The sequence below is a fragment of the Oreochromis niloticus genome, linkage group LG14 (assembly GCF_001858045.2).
Source record: "Oreochromis niloticus isolate F11D_XX linkage group LG14, O_niloticus_UMD_NMBU, whole genome shotgun sequence".
In the NCBI taxonomy this organism is placed as follows: Eukaryota; Metazoa; Chordata; class Actinopteri; order Cichliformes; family Cichlidae; genus Oreochromis; species Oreochromis niloticus.
In genome coordinates, this window is record NC_031979.2 from 16,035,267 (window position 1) to 16,054,530 (window position 19,264).

The following is a 19,264-nucleotide window of genomic DNA, read 5'->3' on the forward strand; positions in this document are numbered from 1 at the left end:
TTGTGGTACCAATGTTTTATTCTCCTTCTAGGGCATTTTTCCCCCACTCTTTAATTTTTATACTCTTTCTGTTTTATTTAAAGACACAATTTGAGTGTCTTGGTATAATTTGAAATCAGAATTTACCACACTGGTATGAGAGTTAAGGAAGGGGAAGGGTGGTGGTGGAAATGGTGCAGATGAGAGGCCTAATTTAGAAAACATCTCCAAGCCCATAATCTGTGAAGACTGGCCTGCACTGCATACCTTGCTGTTTCAGCCTCGAGTCTTCCTGCATCCTCTTATGACACATGCTGAGGCCTCAACTTGACTACGAGGTGGCAAAGAGACTATGCTGGCTGAGTATTAAAAATTTCATATGCTGTCCTTAAGCTCTTTTTTTCCCTTCTTTTCTTGGGAACCCGTGGTGCTTGAGATGAGGATGATTACTTGCAGTAAGGCAATTTTCTTTCTTCTTTTTTTCTCCAACTTCTTAAAACATAAAAGCCTGTTTCCCCTAATGTAGGTAAGTTTTATCCGCTGGTGTGTGCTTGAGAAAATGTGCAAAATGCAAATTAACTAAAATATTAGGTAAAAGTCGGGGGGAGAGACGTTTCAGAAGGAACTATTGTATAAAGTGTCTACTGAAAATCACGGTGGGCTTTGTGTGGCTCCCTGTGCACAGTGTGGCACGCTTCTATTTCAGAGTAACTGTCAGTCTCTTGCCTTTACTCAGTCTGACAGCTGTGTTTGAGAAGTGTTCAAATGTTTGAACAATGAATTTGATAGCTGAAAGTACCTGTTTTCTGTTGTGTGTGTGTGTGTGTGTGTGTGTGTGTGTGTGTGTGTATGTGCGTGTGTGTAAAGATAATTTACAACTTGGATACCTGCCAACAAACATGCTACCAAAGTTGAGCTGTAGTACTGAAAAGTCTAACTCTCTGTGACACCATCATTATCTGGACTGGAGCTTTAACTCCTTCACTTTTTCTACACCAACCACCCTCTAACAAAGTCATTTGGCCAAAGAAAATGACAGCCTATCTGTGATCTTCCAGTAGTGGCCTACTCATTCATATGATAATTAATGGATAACCCAGCTACAGCTGACAGCCACCTTTTGATGTGAGGCTAACAGAATAAAATACGGCCCTGTGGCTTAGTTTTTATTAGCCAGCGTTTTCATTTAGCAAGCTGAACGTGGAGAGCCTGTCTAATAGCTCTGATTCCACCCTTCACTCCACCCAAATCTCACACACCTCACCAGTTGATAGTCAATATGTACTTTAGCTATTTTCATCTACTGCCTGGTTTTACTGTAGTATGTCTTATTACACCCTGAGCCCTTCTCTCTGTGTCTCCCAGTAGTCTGTTCTTTCTGCGACAGCTGTCAGTCAAATGCAGACAGATGGTAGTTTATATTGAGCCAGAAATATGGGTGAAATTGTGCATCGCTGCCAATTCTTCCCATCAGTTACACTTGGCTTCCTCTAAATGTATCCTATAGCTATATAAACCTGGAAAGTAATTGAGACGGGGGAAAAGAAAATGCATTTGAAGTAAGAAGAACACAACTCTTTTTTCTGTCAGTCTAACACAGCTGCAAATGTATTCAACAACAATATTAATCCTGAATATGACGCACTAATCCTGTTATTTACTGCAAAGTATAAGATGATCAAACACGCTGCCTTAAGATAATACATTTTAAACATCTTTTTCATCTGAAGACTTCCAATGAACGTGTTTGCAATATTTAGTTGGACCCAAGCATAAAATTGAAATTCATGTTTGCCTTCTGCAGTAATCATTTCTCACTGCCAAGCAAAGCTTGATCAGGCCTACCTGCTGGAGGACAGTGTAGGAAAATACCTTACTTATCCTTTCTGCTTTGTATACACTGGCTGATTTTTACAGCACTGAGTGTGGCAAGGCTAGAATGCTGGGGGGAAAGTAAACTAGGACACTGCTGTAATACAGACTGGCAGAGATCTGAGCTGTTTGATAGATAAAAGGGAAAGAAACATAGAGAACAAAACAAATGGCAAAGAAGAAGAAATGAGGCAGATAGCATGAGCCGATGTGCTCATCACTTCTAGCTCTGCTTACGCAATGAGTCAGGCTGTAGAACTGGTGCTGGGTTACTATTACTAATAACAGCCTGTCCTCATTTGTGGAGCAGTATGGAAAAAAGTTTTGTAATGTTGTTTGAAGACAATACATCTGCAGCATTTGCTGTTATTTTGGAATAATTATTTAGAGGTCTAGAGGAAAGTTTAGGTTTTTGCAATTTTCTCCACTTTAGACGTCACATAGATCAGTGCCTTATGAATATATCATACTTTCCCTCTATCTGAATAGTTGTTCAAATGTTAAGTGATAATTGAGAAGCCTAGGGTGGTGCAAGTTCAACACTATAGATTAGGAGATTGGCTTTTTTGTATTAATATGAAAAAGTGCGCACCTTTACCATAGTCCAGCTTTACCAAAGACTGGTTAAGTTTACTGATAAAGTATATAAAACTTTTAGAACAGCAGTGGCTTCTTTCATTCATTCATTCATTTATTTATTTATATAGCCACTTGGGTTCAGCGAAAATAAGTTGGGAACACATAACTGACGCTTGCAATCGCTTGCTGATTGTATATAAGTCTATAGAAATTTACTCTTTGTCTAAATTAAAGTTGGCCTCAGTTAGGACTTTATGTGTATGTTAATATAGTCCTTTTACAAATGAAAGTTATATTATCTGCAGTACATGGATGAGGACAGTGACATAGTGATGAGGTGAGGTGGAGGTATTCTCTGGAAAGAATAGGAATGAAACAGACAACAGAGCTGAAGATAAGAGTGCATGCAGGGTGGAGTGTGTAGAGACGAGTGCCAGAGGTGATTTCTGACAGAAGGATAGCAACAAGATTGAAAGAGAAGGTTTTCAACATGGTGGTGAGACCCGCTGTGATGTATGGTTTAGAGACGGTGGTACTGTGCTGACAAAAAGACAGGAGGCAGACCTGGATGTGACAAAGTTGAAGATGTTCTGATTTTCATTGGGAGTCACAAAAAAGAAATGAGTACATCAAAGGGACAGTTTGGAGACAAATGTAGTGAGGCTGAGATGACATGTGGACGTGCAGAGGAGGGACAGTGGATATAATGGGGATGGATGGATGGATGGATGGATGGATGGATGGATGGATAGATAGATAGATAGATAGATAGATAGATAGATAGATAGATAGATAGATAGATAGATAGATAGATAGATAGATAGATAGATAGATAGATAGATAGATAGATAGAACAAGTTTCATGGTGAGACCTGGAGAGGGAGACCTGTTTCCTTATAATTACATAAGACATTAGGCATATAAAAGATCTGAAGCTGATCCCAGGTGCTGTTCACTAGAAGTCTCAATATGAGGACCAAAGACATGCAAGTGAGGGGACCATATATCAGGCTGAAAAAATAAAATAAACCTTTTGTTTTTCCAAATGCTTTATTCTTTTAACAGTTCCCAGAGTTAGAGTCAGAACATAAAATCTGCAGTTACACCCTGCATACCTGAGTGTCTCTGTGAGTGTGAATACATCCAAGTCCAAGCTAATTAATTGGGGCAGGGACCAAGGGAAAGAGTATCTCCAGCTGCTCCTCACCAGCTCGGTGCCCCTGGGTTAACTCAGTCCTGTGAGACCAGTGCATACACATGCACACACTAGTCACACATACTCACACAAGATCTTATGTATAATAAGAGAAAAAGAGAAAGTCCCAGAGGAAAGCAAAGTTTAGGGGAGCCTAAATGACAGTTTAAAAGAATGTCAGCAACTTCACACCAATTCTTCTTTAAAATGTCCTCATATATATTATATTTTTCATTGGTTTTCAAAAACAAAATAAGATAGTGGATTAAAATTTTGCCTCTTTCTTCTTTCTCCCTAATAAAAAGAAACTATTGCAAACTTTGGTATTATCGTGTTGTATCATTTTGCATTAATTCAACAGAATATTTATATCAGAGTTCGTAGGCGACAGAAAAAAAAGATGACCATACATTGATATACATATTCTTATTTAATGCAGTGACATCACGGTTTTAATAATGTCAGCACAGACAACAACACCCTGCCAGCTATGAATACACATGTTGGCTTGCACCTTCACTGAAGGTGAACAAGCTAAAGCATGCTTTTCTAAACATGCTGCTTATGCTATATTATGTTTGCTAAGGATTTTTGCTTCTTAATAAGCTTCTTTTTTGCTTTGCATTTGATAAACTGGGATGCACTGAGCTCCCAGGGCTATTATCTAATTAGCTGCCAAGCTGCAACCCATTAAACTGGAGTGAGATACTTTTCATTACCATTAACTACAAGGGCCACAAAAATATATTTGTATACTGAGACATGCAAAAAATGTATACATTTCTATAAGAAATTAAAATTTAAATATAAGATGTGAATTATTGATCTTGTAATGACAAAACTAAACCCAGTGACAGCAACCTGATTGACACAAGTGTAAGTGCAGAGCGTGCTCAATCTGAGCTTCTTCTCCTCTGATTTCAAAAACACAGCCAGGACACAGGTCCTTGTTGTAAAAGAATTGTAATACTGTCAGCGCTGACACTGATGATAACGTTACGACTGACGTTAACAGTGACAGGCCTGACACTTTGGTAAGAACGGTTTTTTTTGTTTGTTTTTTTACTGACAGCTGAACTGTAAAACTGACAATTCTCACCCAGAAACCTCCTCCAGTAGATATCTGACATGAGGTGTTCTGGATTTGCATTTCATATTTTTAATGTATAATGTTGTACATTTAACAGTAACACAAATTAAGCACAAAGATTTTTTGCACAATTGAAAAGAGTAACTTTTTTAGAGACAGGCTTTTGAGGTTTTATTCATTTCCCGAACTGTAAAATATGTATTTAGACCCCTGTAGGACAACGTGGTTATTCTAGTGGCAGGTCAAAATGCAAAGACATGTCTACTGACAAGAGAAAGTCACCCTTCGTGTCCATCATGACATAAAGCAGAATTGCACTGTAAGCAAAAGCTATTTTGTCGACAAACACAGCATGATTTATTGCTTCCTTGCACCCATAAGACATAGTACATAGCATCACACTAGACATGTTTTCGCTCTCATTAACTCAGTGGGGGTTACAGTTTTTGTTTGTTTTTTGTTTATTTGTTTTTATTTAATAAAAAAAGTTGTTCTTTCTTGTTCATGTTCCTGATCATTTTATGAAAATGTAATTTTCTATTAATAAAAGAGGTCAGACTTAGAGAAATTCTGCCAGACTGATTATTAAATAGTTTCTGATCTTGTGTGGTTTTATTAGCAAACCTTATGTCCTGTTGCGTGACCCAGTTTGGGTGAAACTTCACATCGTCAGACAGATGATCTCACACTGACTCTGGAAAACTTTGGCATACAGAGTTCACGGTCAACTCAATCACTGCAAGGTTTCCAGGACCTGTGGGTGGAAAGCCCAAATCATCACGTCTCCATCACCGTGCTTAACAGTTGGTGTGAGGTGTTTGTGCTCATATGTTCTGTTTTATGGCCAAACAAATCAACTCGGTCCAAAGGACATGTTCCAGATGTCTTGTGGTTCTCCGGGCAATCCTTCCAAACAATGCATAACTCTGTTCTTTTTCCAGTTGTACCTTTGTTAGCATATTAAGTGTTACAATCATAACATCGTTTTAGCACCACTTTACCACAACACAGTTGTTCTAACTCCTGAATGCTTTAGACCAGTAAACAGTCAAAACGTGTGCTTTTATACATGTGCTCACCTTTAATGATGATCAGTTACTCAAATGAATTTCATTAGCAGCGTGAATCCTTAGTACTTATCCTCTTAAATCCTGTATAAGCACTAGGGTTTACTTTGTGTTCCCTACACTGTTTCTGCATTTTGTCTTGATATTTGTTATACAAATAATGAAATAGTGTAATACGGCATGTGTTGCTGTCCAACTCAGGTACTTACCTCATTTTAAAACCTAGTAGGGACCAGATGACTTGTTATTATGACCTGATAAAGTCTTACAATTTAAAAATTGTGTACTTTCTTTTCCACATAACTCTAAGCATTTCTTTTTCTCTACCCCAAATCTCTCCACTTCCTCATCTTCTATTGCAAGGTGCTCATCGGAAAGTTTTTCTTATATTTTTATATATTTATATATTGAAGTCTTCTTTAGAAAAGGGATAAAATACCTACAGCTGCCACACACTGTAATTTGCATGAGCCTGCTTTCTGCACGGAGCCTCTTCAGAGGTTGTAATTCAGCCCTACTGTTCTAGTGACTTTAAAAATGTCATTTGAAACTGATATTACTGTGATAATAGCGGGGCTAACAGATGACACCTGAAGGCATTTTGTGACAACTGGATATGGAAGAAATTCAGTCCAGGCGAGTTTGTTTCGTGCCCTTGGAGTGGTTAAACATGCTAGTCTGCACAATCTCAGTTGCTCATTTTCTTTTTCATTCAGGGGAAGGAAATACATGACAAGAGCAGAATACCCACTGTTTTTATACTCTCTGATATATGGCTGAATTATACAATCCAATGAGGGAAAATATTACAGAGAAAAGTACGTTTTGGAGACGGGCTTTAAGCAAACAGGCATTTTTCAAATGCAAAATATGTTTTTAGACCCATGTAGGACAATACAGTGTAGAGTTAGGTCAAAATACAAATACATGTGCACTGACAAGAGAAAGTCATCCTTCATGTGCATCATGACATGACGCAGAATCACACTGTAAGCAAAAGCTATTTTGTCGATAAACATGGCATGCTTTATTGTTTCCTTGCTTGTAGTCATGGTAACATGGGACACAGTACATAGCATTAGAGAGCTTTCAGATTGTTTTAACATACTTAGGTTTCACAAGGTTTCTTTTAGAAACCACCCAGGGTAAAAAACCAAAAAAGAGAAGAAAACAAAAACAACACGCTTAGTTAAGGTTTTTATTTCATTTGCCTTCCTTGCAAGATATGCAGATATGATCTCCCTCTGAATACCATGTGCATGGTAGAATGAGCTACTGAAAACACAAAGAACTGCTTGTCCAAGCATAACATATGTGGCCCTCGCTTTTCACGTATGCAGAGGATAACCAAAGACTGTAGTGTAAATAAAGGACGGGCATGGTCATCATGACTTTACAGTTCTCTGGATTTGCATTTTAAACAAACATCTTTTTTTCATTTGTATTTTTTTTTTTTAAGTCAAAGGAGCACCTAAAGTGTGATGCATTGCAAGGGGAGTTCTGTTTATCCACCATCCCTCATACCATGCTGGAAAGTCAGACATTTTAACATGAGCTTCATTATTTCATTGCAGTAGTTTCCAGCTTGAATTTCAGTTGCACCCTTGGTTTTATTTTATGGTCTGGCTAAGACCTTCAACACAAAATAAATATGTATTGCAATTGTGATGCTGCAGTGAAATAAAACAAAAGACAGACTGACCTTGACTTCTTCTTCACAAATGATTACACCTTTTGTGGGGCAGGCTGAAAACAAGCGGTTAACAGAAGTCAGCAAACAGGGTCAGTAGATGAGCTCCACAGCTTCTAATGACAGAATCATCCGTCACTGTCATTCGAAAGCTCGGGGAGAAAAAAACTTGAACCCCTCTCAAGTTAGCCCCAGATGGCCGAAGCTGGGCTTACAGTACTGACAGAGTTTTGCTCTCTTGTGCATATAGGGCAAAAAAGAGACAGGAATATGGAAAATAGTCTGCTGAAATCTCAGTTGCTCAAAAGTGGAAAGCTTACCACATATCGGCATTACAAATGTTTCATTATGTGCTTTCTGAGCAGTCTTGCGAATACACGCTTTTTTAACGTGGCATCAGTTAAAAAGTGTTGTGACATTCGACATTTTCACTTTCACACTTCAAAACAGCCGAAAACCCCGTTTGCAAAATAGACACACACCCTTTAACGTAACAGAGTGGTTTCTCCAAAGTACCTCTTTTACAGAAGTCAGCGGATTGGTTTGTGAATATCATTTAGACGGGAGGGGGGATTTAAGGCATTATGAAACACTCCACTTCTGGTTGTATTTTTACATTGTTTTGTATGGTCATTAGTCAAACAGACAGGGAGAGGAGAAAGAGAGAATTGACCTCTTGGTATCGTGGGTGGGCATTACTGTGTTGAGAGGTGGTTGACAGGTACGAAAGGCTTCAGCTCACTCCAAAAAGTCTATTGAATGTCGAAAAAGAGAAATCACATTGTTATGTAAGTGCATATTACGAGACAAATCCCCATAAGCATAACGGGCGGTGCAATTATAGATAGCAAGTCTGAGAGAGGTTTAGAGAGAAACACAGAGAGAGAAAAGTTGAAAAAAAAAACAACTAAAAAGCTAACAATATTTGCACAGATGTAGACTTTTATTTATCTTTATATAATAATAACAGTAAGATCAGGGACCACATGACACCTCCCATGAGCAGTATCCTCCAACTATTCGTCTTGATTTACAGTCAACAAGGTCTGATGAGTGAAATGCTCCCATGTGTCAGCAAACAATTTTATTCAATAACAGATACTCTTAGTGTGCCATAAAGGAACAAGAAACATAAATAACTATCTCTGCTGTGTAGTGCTTTTATCGTCACATCCAAAACATAGTCATTTTGTGTACAGTTATATTGCAGAGGTATTCAGTGGTAAAAAAATATATACATATATATATATATATATACATATTAGGGAGTGGGGAGGGAAGAAAGGTGGATAATCCCTGAAAATGTCTGATCTTTTAAAATAGCTACTCTGCTGTCAAATCTAACGAGCTATAATGAGGTCCTGTATAAAACTAGATATGATAAATTATGAGTGCAAATCAAACCATGTGTTCCCATCACTCTCTTTCTCCATCTTTCTTCTTTACCAAGTGAGGTGACGTCCGTCCCACGACGTGTCAGGTGTTCTGCAGCAGTTTTAATGTGAGATTTTCACTCTGGAGGTGTACGGTCTGTATGCTGGAAGCCTGGGGTGGACTTTAAACTCTGAATATTCTGGGTATATCTTTAAATGTCTGGTTTTATTGCCAGTTTATTGCTGCAGGCTCATTTAAAAGTTTTCTACACTTCTGAACAGCCATTCATTTTTTCATTCATTGATCCTCTTTAGTTTTTTTCATCTGAATGGACAACACTGCTACCCATTCAGACACACTCATCCTTTGTTTGGTTGCTTCATGTGAGAGTTTTTTGTGGTTCTGTTTTCTCTGTGCTCTTCTCACTCATTTGAAGAGGCCAGTTCCAGAAAAAAATGTCACCCATTTCTTTTTGCTAGCAAGAGTTGACCCAACAGTTGACTGGAGTTCACGAAAGAATTTTAATACTACAAAGTGTGGACACATGGCACTTGATGATTGATAGCTGGTACAAATTAGAGATTCTCCAAAACCACTTTTCTTAAGATTAAAAAATTTATTTTGTTTTCCAAACAAAAATTATACTTCATCAACAGTGTACATGTATATAAATGTGTATGTATTTAAAGGGCTTCAAGGTCAGAGGTTCAAAGTACTGTGATATTTGGAATCCCCATATATGATACCCTGTATACCTATATGTTGCCAATACAAACAATGGGAGTAAGAATTCAGTTCAATTCAGATTCATTTATATTGCGCCAAATCACAACAGTCATCTTGAGGCACTTTATATTGTAAGGTAAAGACCCTACAATAATACAGAGAAACCCCCAACAATCAGATGAACCCCCTATGAACAAATACTTGGAAAACCTCCACCAGAACCAGGTTCAGGTAAGGGCAACCCTCTGTAACCACTGGTTGGGGTTGAGAACCGGTAAAAAATATAATTTTTAATAGCTCTATATAGCATTATTATCACTTGAACCTTCAGATCATTCTATTGACCTTGAAGGAGAGGTCAGAGGTCAAGTGTGACATGATGTTTTCAATCTTTATACGGTAATTTCTGTATTTTGTCAAAAGCCATTGTGGACAAAAGCCGAAATGGACAAAAGCCAGAGTTATTTGGCTTTTTGTCCATTTTTGACCAATAAGAAAGAAATTTATTCAAAAGATTACGAGTTTAGCAGATTTACAGACAGAAAGGCGCGAACAAAACCAAAAACTTAAACTCTTTGGTGAACTATAGAAACTATAGATGCATAATTGTGAATCCTGGAAGAGAGGGATGATGGATGGATGGATGGATGGATGGATGGATGGATGGATGGATGGATATTATGAAGCAACTTGTTCAAAGGTGTTTCAAGCAGCATTTCTTGATATTAAGAATTGTTACATGCACAGTTTCTTACACCATCTTCTCGATAAGATCACAGTTAATTGGTACACTGTCACCAAATGGTTAGGTGGTCTTTGAGGGTTTCAGTAGACGCAAGCCCAGGGGTGGCTCACTCTCCAAAGGCCTCACCCTGCACTGAATCAGCTTTTGTGAAGTGGTGAGAAAAATCCTGTACCATTACAAGAGCTTCTGTTGTTTTCACTCTCCACGGGTTAGCTCTGGACTCGTCTTCTTTCTCATTTCTCTGATGTTTGCTGCAAGTTTGGTTGTTACTGTAACTGATAGCATTACCCAAGTTCTTCAGCTGACTTTAGGAGAGCAGAGCTTCCAGTCTGCCTTTGCGTTTGGCATTGGTGCATATTTTAAACTCCGAACTGCTAATATTTGCTCAGCAAATGTGGGGCATGCCATAAATAGCCACAGGAATAGCTGAATACTAACCATTATTGAAATATGCAAAAGATTTGAAATCGAGTTAAAGGGTAGATTAACAGTACAGGCTGTATTCTGTTTCACATTCTCTTCATGCACTTTTTAGATTTTCAGTATTGGAGGGGGTGAGTACTCAGAACACTCACCCCAAATATATTCCCACTCCACTCTGCCACTGCAGTGCAAAGCTGCCCGCTGCAGCTTTCAGGTCATGCAGCACATGTGAGGCTCTGCCTGATGAAACAAAATAGGTCCTACGTTACGGACGAGAAGCACACCCTGATGCCTTCAGTGCTCCGGGACCAGCAGACAGATGTACCAGCAGACTGACAGACAGAGTGGTGCCAGGATAAAAGCTCCACCTTCTTTGGCATAACAAGAGGAGAACAGGATTGCTGAAGCCACACTCAATGTGCAGAGTGGGATAACGTAGAGAACGTGGAAATGGAGCCAGAGCACACTGGTGCATCCAAATGGTGCATCCACAGTTTGCATGTGAAGGTCATTCAGGAAAAAAGCCTATTTTGGCAGTTGGGAAAAGAGAAATAGGGGCTGCCTCACTTTCCCTATTCTGCCTATTCAGCCAAGGTTTATCATGAGACAGCCATTGTTTATTTATTTTATCTGTTGCCTAAATAATTTCTTGTTATTTATGGTTAATGTTCCATTACTTGTAAAATGATCTAAGACAGAGGTATCATATAAGATAGCCATCTTACAAGTGTATATATCCGTGCCACATTCCGACTATTGCCCTGCTGAAGCAGGGATGGCTGAGCCTACGGGTTTATTTTGCCTCGTCACGCCAATACACAAATCTGAGAAGCAAGGTCTTGTAAAAAGAACAAGCACTGTGTATTTTGTCTAGATATATTATATAAACCATTGTGTGTTCTTAAGCAGTGCATATGTAATATCTGCCAGCTTTCAGCTAGCTGTTGGCCATTTGAAAAGAAGGTACTGGTGCTGATTCATTTTCCTAGGAAAAGCTGTAGATACATGATTATTATTTATATCTCAGGTGCAAATTTTAAAAGTAAAAGTCCATTAATATGCATTAGGGGGGTGTCAAACATATGGCTCCCTTATTGGGGGGGGGCAGGTTATGTTTATATAAAGACTGCCAAAGACTCTGATCTGGCTCACTAGATGGCTTTAGAAAAATGGGAAAGGGGGCATAAACTGGACTTTTACCTCTATTTTCATATGTTTGACAGCTTTTCCTAATAGTAATAGTCCAGCCCACTTAAAATCAAAGTGGGCTGTATATGAGCTTGATATCTCTCCATTAGAGATATTACATTAAAGAACAACATTTTTTTTAAATCGATGAAAAATCTATTAGCACTACCCCAATGACCTTTTATAGGGATATATGATATGTGAATAAGAAAAACATTTCACGACAGGATATTATCATGAAACCTCCTCAGTTATGTTTATATGTAATACAAAAATGAGGTGTTTTTAAGTTAAACAGTCACATATTTGCATACACATTGAATATACAAAGTATTAAAATAGTACAAAAAAAAAAAAAGACCTAAATGTGTTATGTGCAAAAAAAAAATCCTAATATCTCGCAGCTGATCAGTGCATGAAAAAAAAGCGTCTCACATTAACTTCTAGTTTTCTTTGGAGCACGAGATGACCTTCACTGATATTTTACCATGAATTTCTTTTCTTTCAAACTTGAACATCTGCAGAGCTTTTGCACTGAACTCATAATGCTGTGTAATTTATAATGAGTTAAAAACAAAAGAGGCACGAACATAAAATGCTCTTTCTGGCTGCCTGTTAGGAAACAATGACGCTGTGTTAGCCTTTAAATCAGCTGAGCTGGCTGACCTTTCGGGCTGTGCAGCAGATACAAGGAAACACTTAGCATAAAGTGTTGTGAATTAGTCTATTTCTATTTTTTTTCTCTCTTTCTCAGTCTGTTGCTATTTTTGACATCCGTTGTTGTCAGTTACGCAAGAAAACTGTGCATTGCACATTTCTTTTTTTTAGCATAAAGCCTTTCTGTAGAAAGGGAAATCAGTTGGTTTTGGATGGTCTGAAAACAGGAAATGGAGCTTTTTGAAAAAAAAAAAAAAGAAGCAGAAAAGCAAAACTGACGCTGTAGAAAAGCTGCTTATCTTTTTTTCTACCTCACTTGTCTTATTTCCTGCTCATTCTCGCAGTTCCCATGGTAGTGTAATGTTTGAGCACCTGACTCACGGCAGCTCTCAGGGCTGTGGGGGTGTTACAGTATCACCAAGCCAAGCCAGATGCCCTCTCACTAGGTAGCCAGCTACATACCGTACATCTTCCACCTCTTCCCACTTTAACTGTCCACTGGCCTCCTCACACAGACACACTGTGCATTGATGCTGCGCCTTATTTTTTTGTGAAATAGGAAAAAAATTGTGGGCCAGGTGCTGCATGTAAGAATTAACAGATCACATACTGCATAACTCCATTTTTTTTCTTGGGAGTGATACCTACTGTTCAACAGACAGGAAAACACAATGTCAGCATTGACAGACTGGAAAAGCAGTAGTCATGTAAAGTCATGTAAAGAACAGAAAAGCAGCCAGACACCCAGGATGCAGATGGGCAATGGCAAATCTATCTGACTGAGCTTATACATAAGCTTCATTTCATCTTTCACTATCTCTACTTTTAAGATTAGGCTTAAAACGTTCCTTTTTGCTAAAGCATATAGTTAGGGCTGGACCAGGTGACCCTGAATCCTCCCTTAGTTATGCTGCAATAGACGTAGGCTGCCGGGGGATTCCCATGATGCATTGAGTTTTTCCTTTCCAGTCACCTTTCTCACTCACTATGTGTTAATAGACCTCTCTGCACTGAATCATACCTGTTATCAATCTCTGTCTCTCTTCTACAGCATGTCTTTCATCCTGTTTTCCTTCTCTCACCCCAACCGGTCACAGCAGATGGCCCCGCCCCTCCCTGAGCCTGGTTCTGCCGGAGGTTTCTTCCTGTTAAAAGGGAGTTTTTCCTTCCCACTGTCGCCAAAGTGCTTGCTCATAGGGGGTCATATGATTGTTGGGTTTTTCGCTGTATCTATTATTGTACGATCTACTGTGCAATATAAAGCACTTTGAGGCGACTGTTGTTGTGATTTGGCGCTATATAAATAAAACGGTTAAAGTCATTTTCAAGTGACTTTTTGACAAATACTTCATTATCCTTTTCCCTTAACAGAGTCAATGTTTTATATAGAATATAGATGACATATCGCATGTTACACCGGAAGCATCCCACACTAAAGATGCAATAAACAGTGTGTGTGTTTTCCTTTTGCAACAATGCTGAGAAAGATGTAGTCCATAGGAGTCTTCAGTAGGCTACTATGGACTTCACATTTTTTATAGCTTAGTACAAATTTCTAACTCTTAAAATTTACAAGCATAAAGCACTAAAATCTGCTTCTCTCTCTTTTTTTTTAAAATCACATTGCTTACTTTTAAAATGTTAAAAAAGGTTAGTATTATACTGCTAGCATGCAGCATGTGCAAAATTCTCTTTTGGTTCATGACGTCTAATTAGAAAACAACTGCTTTAAAGTAAGATGTTGCTCGTGCAGGCTGAAAGCACAGTGACTTGAGCAGATGGTGTAATGAGATATATGGTAATAACCACACTGTCAGCACGTTGGCCTGTATGAGACTGTGCTTAGACAGTGGCACAGTATTTATCCCCCACCGCGTCATTTTTCCTAAACAGATGCATTGTAAACTACAAGCCAATGCATTTAGGATCACGATGTCCATGGGAGTCTGCATGAAGTTCAAAACTGTGCACACTGTAAAAAAAAATCCTAATATGAAAGTATTTTACTGTGTATTTTACAGTTTTGTTCTGTTCTTCTAGAATATCATTAAATTTACATAAATAGACTGTGATTTCACATTTCAAATGTAAATTAATGTAAAATCACTGTAATGTAATAAAACATAATTTTCTTGTTTTTTAAATGTATCTGTCTGTACATATGCATATTTAGATTGTTAAAATACATTCACAAATGTATCATGATTTCACAAATATGTGTCTGTTATTTGAAAGATTGAACTGTTAAATTCAAATGTAATGCTATGGAAAAATATATAAAATGATTCTCATAAACTTTTTTTTACATCAAATAATTATTATTATTATTGCTATTTAGGGCGATCGTGGCTCAAGAGTTGGCAGTTCGCCTTGTAATCAGAAGGTTGCCGGTTCGAGCCCCGGCTCGGACACTCTCGGTCGTTGTGTCCTTGGTCAAGACACTTCACCTACCGCCTACTGGTGATGGCCGGAGGGGCCGATGGTGCGATATGGCAGCCTCGCCTCTGTCACTCTGTCCCAGGGCATGCAATCCATTATTATTTAAACCAACTGTTAACTGTATATTTCTGTACATTTAAGTATTATTATTCATATTGCCACATTCATTGACCTTATAGGTAATTTCATTGTTTAATCACATTAACATGTTCCTAATTTAATGTTTAAAAGCACTTGAAAAAGGCAAAATCCCATGTAAAATTAGGGCAACAAACTGTATTGTCATTACTGAAAATAATCGTGTTTTTATGAGAAAGTTATTTTCTGGTATTTTCTGGTATTATTTTGGCGCCCCAGCTGCCGTAATATTACTGTTTTTCTAGGATTTTTTTTTTTAACAGTGCATGTTAAATGCATTTTAATGGTTTAGTACAACTTTGGGTTAATTCGGTCAACATTACATGCACAGGTGAGCTTGCAGGGCTCAGTTGGTATGGCGCAGTGTCGTTAGTAACGGGGTTAAGAGTTTATTGTTGCGTTTGTAAATCAGGCAGCGGAGGCGACGTCTGGGTTCAACACTTTATTTTAGGCTTTACAGCAGCACTCCATCTTGGTTAACTCTCTCTACTTTCTTCTTCTCTCCTCTCTCTTACCCAGCCTCATTAGCGGCACCCCTGGTCTGACAGGGTAACAGCATGTACTAATTTGCTCCTTTTATTATAGAACCTTGTAAACACAACTTTTATGTCATGCAAAAAATTTACTAACTCACTGTACGTGTAATACACTGTGGCACCGGATGTTTAAAAGTGTTCATCGTACTATACAGTCTCGTGAAAAGTGTGACCTGATTTGCAGCTGTCATATAAACAGCCCGCACACAAAGAATCACACAAACCTTGTTCAGTTATGTAACCCCCTGTTGTGTAAGCATGCATACCCCATCGAGTGTGATGGGGCTCATTCTTTAATGAGCTCTGAAACGCATTAATTCAAACAGATATCTGTTTATTCTCAAAATAAACAGATCGATGTGAAGTAGTTGTGTAAAAAAGTTCTTCTCCATTTGAGATTAAACATATGGTGTGTAATCATGTAAACAATAATGAATGCGAGTTGTTTTGAGAAATTCTGAGGGTGAAGGATGTAGGACGATATGCTCTATTCACTCTATAACTTCTGATGATAACCCATGAGGAAAAACACTTGTCAGTGATGAGGAAGAAGGACTTCCTTTAAACACTCAAAGTCCTGCGCTCAGGAAAGGGTAGCCATCTGTCACAAGCAGTCGGGCAGAGGGAGGAAAGAGCAGATTTTTTTTTTTAAGTGGAGCAAAGGGAGACAACAAACAGCAAGTAGCACCAATGTCAAGGAAAACTACAGAAGAAAGAAGAGAATGGTTACTGACACACTGGAATTTAAAAGTATCGGGATCATGGAATCATGGAAGTCCCAAAGCAGCCTGAGCAGCATAACTAAGGGATGATTCAGGGTGACCTGATGAATCGCTAATACTAAGTTTTATAAGACGAGGAAAGTTTTAAGTCTAATTTTGAAAGTAAAGAAGATGTCTGTTTCCAAAACCCAAACTGTGAGCATGCTCCGCAGGACAGGACTATGCCTCACATTCTTCCTTTGGAAACTAAGAACCACAAGCACGCTGTCTGAGAGAGAAGCGCACTGTGAGGCCTTTGAGAGATAATGGGGCCTGATCATTCAAGGCTTTATACGTGAGAAGAAGGGTTTTAAATTTAATTCTAAATTTACTGAAGGCGAAGAGAAGCTAATGTTAGACAAATATAACCTCCCTTTCTCGTTTCTCATGCAGTAGCATTTTGGATCAAGCATTTCAGTGAGCTTTTAGGAAAACCCAACAACAAGGAATGAGAGCAATCCAGCCTTAAAGAAATAAATGCACAAACTAGTTTTTCTGCATCATTCTGAGACAGGATGTTCTTAATTATGGCAACACTGCATATATGAAATGAGCCGGTGCTAGATATTTGTTTACCTTGCAACTTAAAGACATCCACATAATAATGCATGAGTCAAATCTGATTATACTGTAAATCTGTTTTTGCTTTTAGATTCATTTGCAAGTGTGTCAGTTAGCAACTGTCAATTTGAGTGCACCGAACAAAGGGATAAGTGCATGACGTTCGTTTCTACTCTATTGAAAAAAAGGACTGTCCTCCTTCGGGTGATATGCAGGCAAAACATGTGGACATGAGCCACACAGCAAATACACTGAGTTTGTAGTAGTAAAAATATCCGTTCATGGTCATGTGGTGGGTTCTGCTATTATGCAGGCGCAGTAAATCATATTTGCAGCTTAAAGGTATCCCGCTTGCAGTGTGACCTTGAGGAGAATGTCTACATTGCTGCTCAGAAGGCACAACACGGCACTCAGGTGTGATATCGCTCTAGCTTCGCAGACCACATTCACATCTGGAGAAACTACAGCGCGAGTGTGCTTTTACTATTAGTCAGAGCTGTAGCAGTGGCTGTATTACAGCATTTACTGGGGTAATTGAAAACGCAGCATATGTCTGCCATTAAACTGACATAAGCAGATGAGCCGGTCCCTGTCACAGCTGAGGATGTACCACCCTGTGAATGAGCACAGTTCGAACGCCATGGGCCTGGCTCCATTCACGTTAACATTAATAGAAGGCTTGGTGTCTACAGAGAGCACAAAGCATCACTGGCACGTCACCCGCAGCAAATGTATCTTAGTCATTCCAGTTTTTAGGTCTGAGTGCGAGTTTTTTGGTTTCCCAGATGTTCGTACTGCACGTGTTCACTAGCACATGTACTAGTGCTAGTTTTACTGTTCCTGTTACCCCAGGCACTTTGAGGGGCGGGCTGCTGCATGACTGCACCATGTGCAGTGCAGTAGACTGGCTTCTGTATATTATGCATGCAATGGAGACTTACTGCCATCTAGTGACAAAAACAGCAATATTTAAATAGAATAAAATATTAAGAAAGGGCAAAACAACTGTTCACTGGTGGTTCACTCAGTCTGAAAAATCAAATATGATCAGTTTTGATCACCTTTAATTTACAAATGTATTTTATTCTGTACATTACAAAATATCCAGTGGTACCATTTGTATATGATAAAAAAAGGAAATAAATTAAATACTGAAACAATCACCGTAGTCAAAGTATAACAAATGAGCAAAATTGTCATTTGATTAAATTGTTTTCATTCCATCAACTCAGTTCATCACAAGAACCGAAAAACAACAAGCACCAAGACTAGACATCGACTGATAAAACCAGTTTGCTGCAGCTGTCTTAACACAAACAGCTGGATTGCTGTTTGTGTTAAGACAGTTTTTTTCTATTTCAGAATTTTATTTATTCGTTTATTTATCTAGTGAGTTGAATATTCTTAAAAAAAAATGCTGACCCACATCACCAAAGCAAAAAAAAAATTGGAAAGCGGTTAAATCACTCTATTTTTTTCACTTTAGAAAAAAAACACACATAAGGTGCCAGGATTGTCACGTTCAGCAAAATTCACATATCCCAGCGCAGAAGGCACATTAAGATCTGAGTCAGATGACCCCCCCAAAAATGGAGATGAATGTGTATCATAAATGTGGATGCAGGTAGAGAATGGTTCCCGAATCCTCCAGTCTTTTTAAGGCTTCAGCTTCATGATTGAGGTCGTGGTAAGAATTCTGTAACAGAGTGGAGGAGCATTAGTATTCCAGGAATGTAAAGCTTTGCCAGTGAGTGTGTTAAAACACAAAGTATATCACTACAGGTGGCCGCGCACCTTCATAGACTTCATGGTGGCATATCCGTAGTAATGGATGGGCTGTTGCTGTTGGCTCTTTGAGCGAGGGTATCCGAATCCAGCAACGTGGACCACGTCACAGTAGTTGAGAGCAACAAAGATGGCAAGTATACCGGTGGTAGGATGCACTGGGATCTGCAACAAGCAAGAGATCATGACAGCCCACTTCTTCCTGTACCTTCCTATACCCCAAATAAAAGAGCTGAAAGATTTTTACCTTGCACACCTGAATAAAAACAAGTAAAAAAAACAGGTTTGTACAAATCAAATTAACTTTATAGAAGGAGAGTTACTTAAAGCATGAAAAAATGTACATGCTGAGCTTTGTTGGTTGTGCAAAAGAGGTTATGATGTAAAAGCAATCTCCAGATGGCTTTGGAACTGAAACTTAAAAGATGCCTCTGATTTCACCACTAGATGGCAACAGAG

The 19,264-nt window shown here is 38.6% G+C and overlaps 1 protein-coding gene across 4 annotated transcripts in view; it reads right to left on the minus strand.

Moving 5' to 3' along the window:
• Positions 1-18,067: 18,067 nt before the first annotated feature.
• The window catches only part of st3gal4 (ST3 beta-galactoside alpha-2,3-sialyltransferase 4), a 28,661-nt gene continuing 27,464 nt past the window's right edge, over positions 18,068-19,264 (minus strand). For all 4 annotated transcript variants that reach the window (XM_005474604.4, XM_013269353.3, XM_013269354.3 and 1 more), the window contains 2 exons: positions 18,815-18,970; positions 18,068-18,716 (listed from right to left, as the gene is read on the minus strand). In XM_005474604.4, the coding sequence (XP_005474661.2) occupies positions 18,627-18,716; positions 18,815-18,970 (246 nt within the window). In that variant the 3' untranslated portion in view covers positions 18,068-18,626. The remainder of the gene's footprint in view (positions 18,717-18,814; positions 18,971-19,264) is intronic.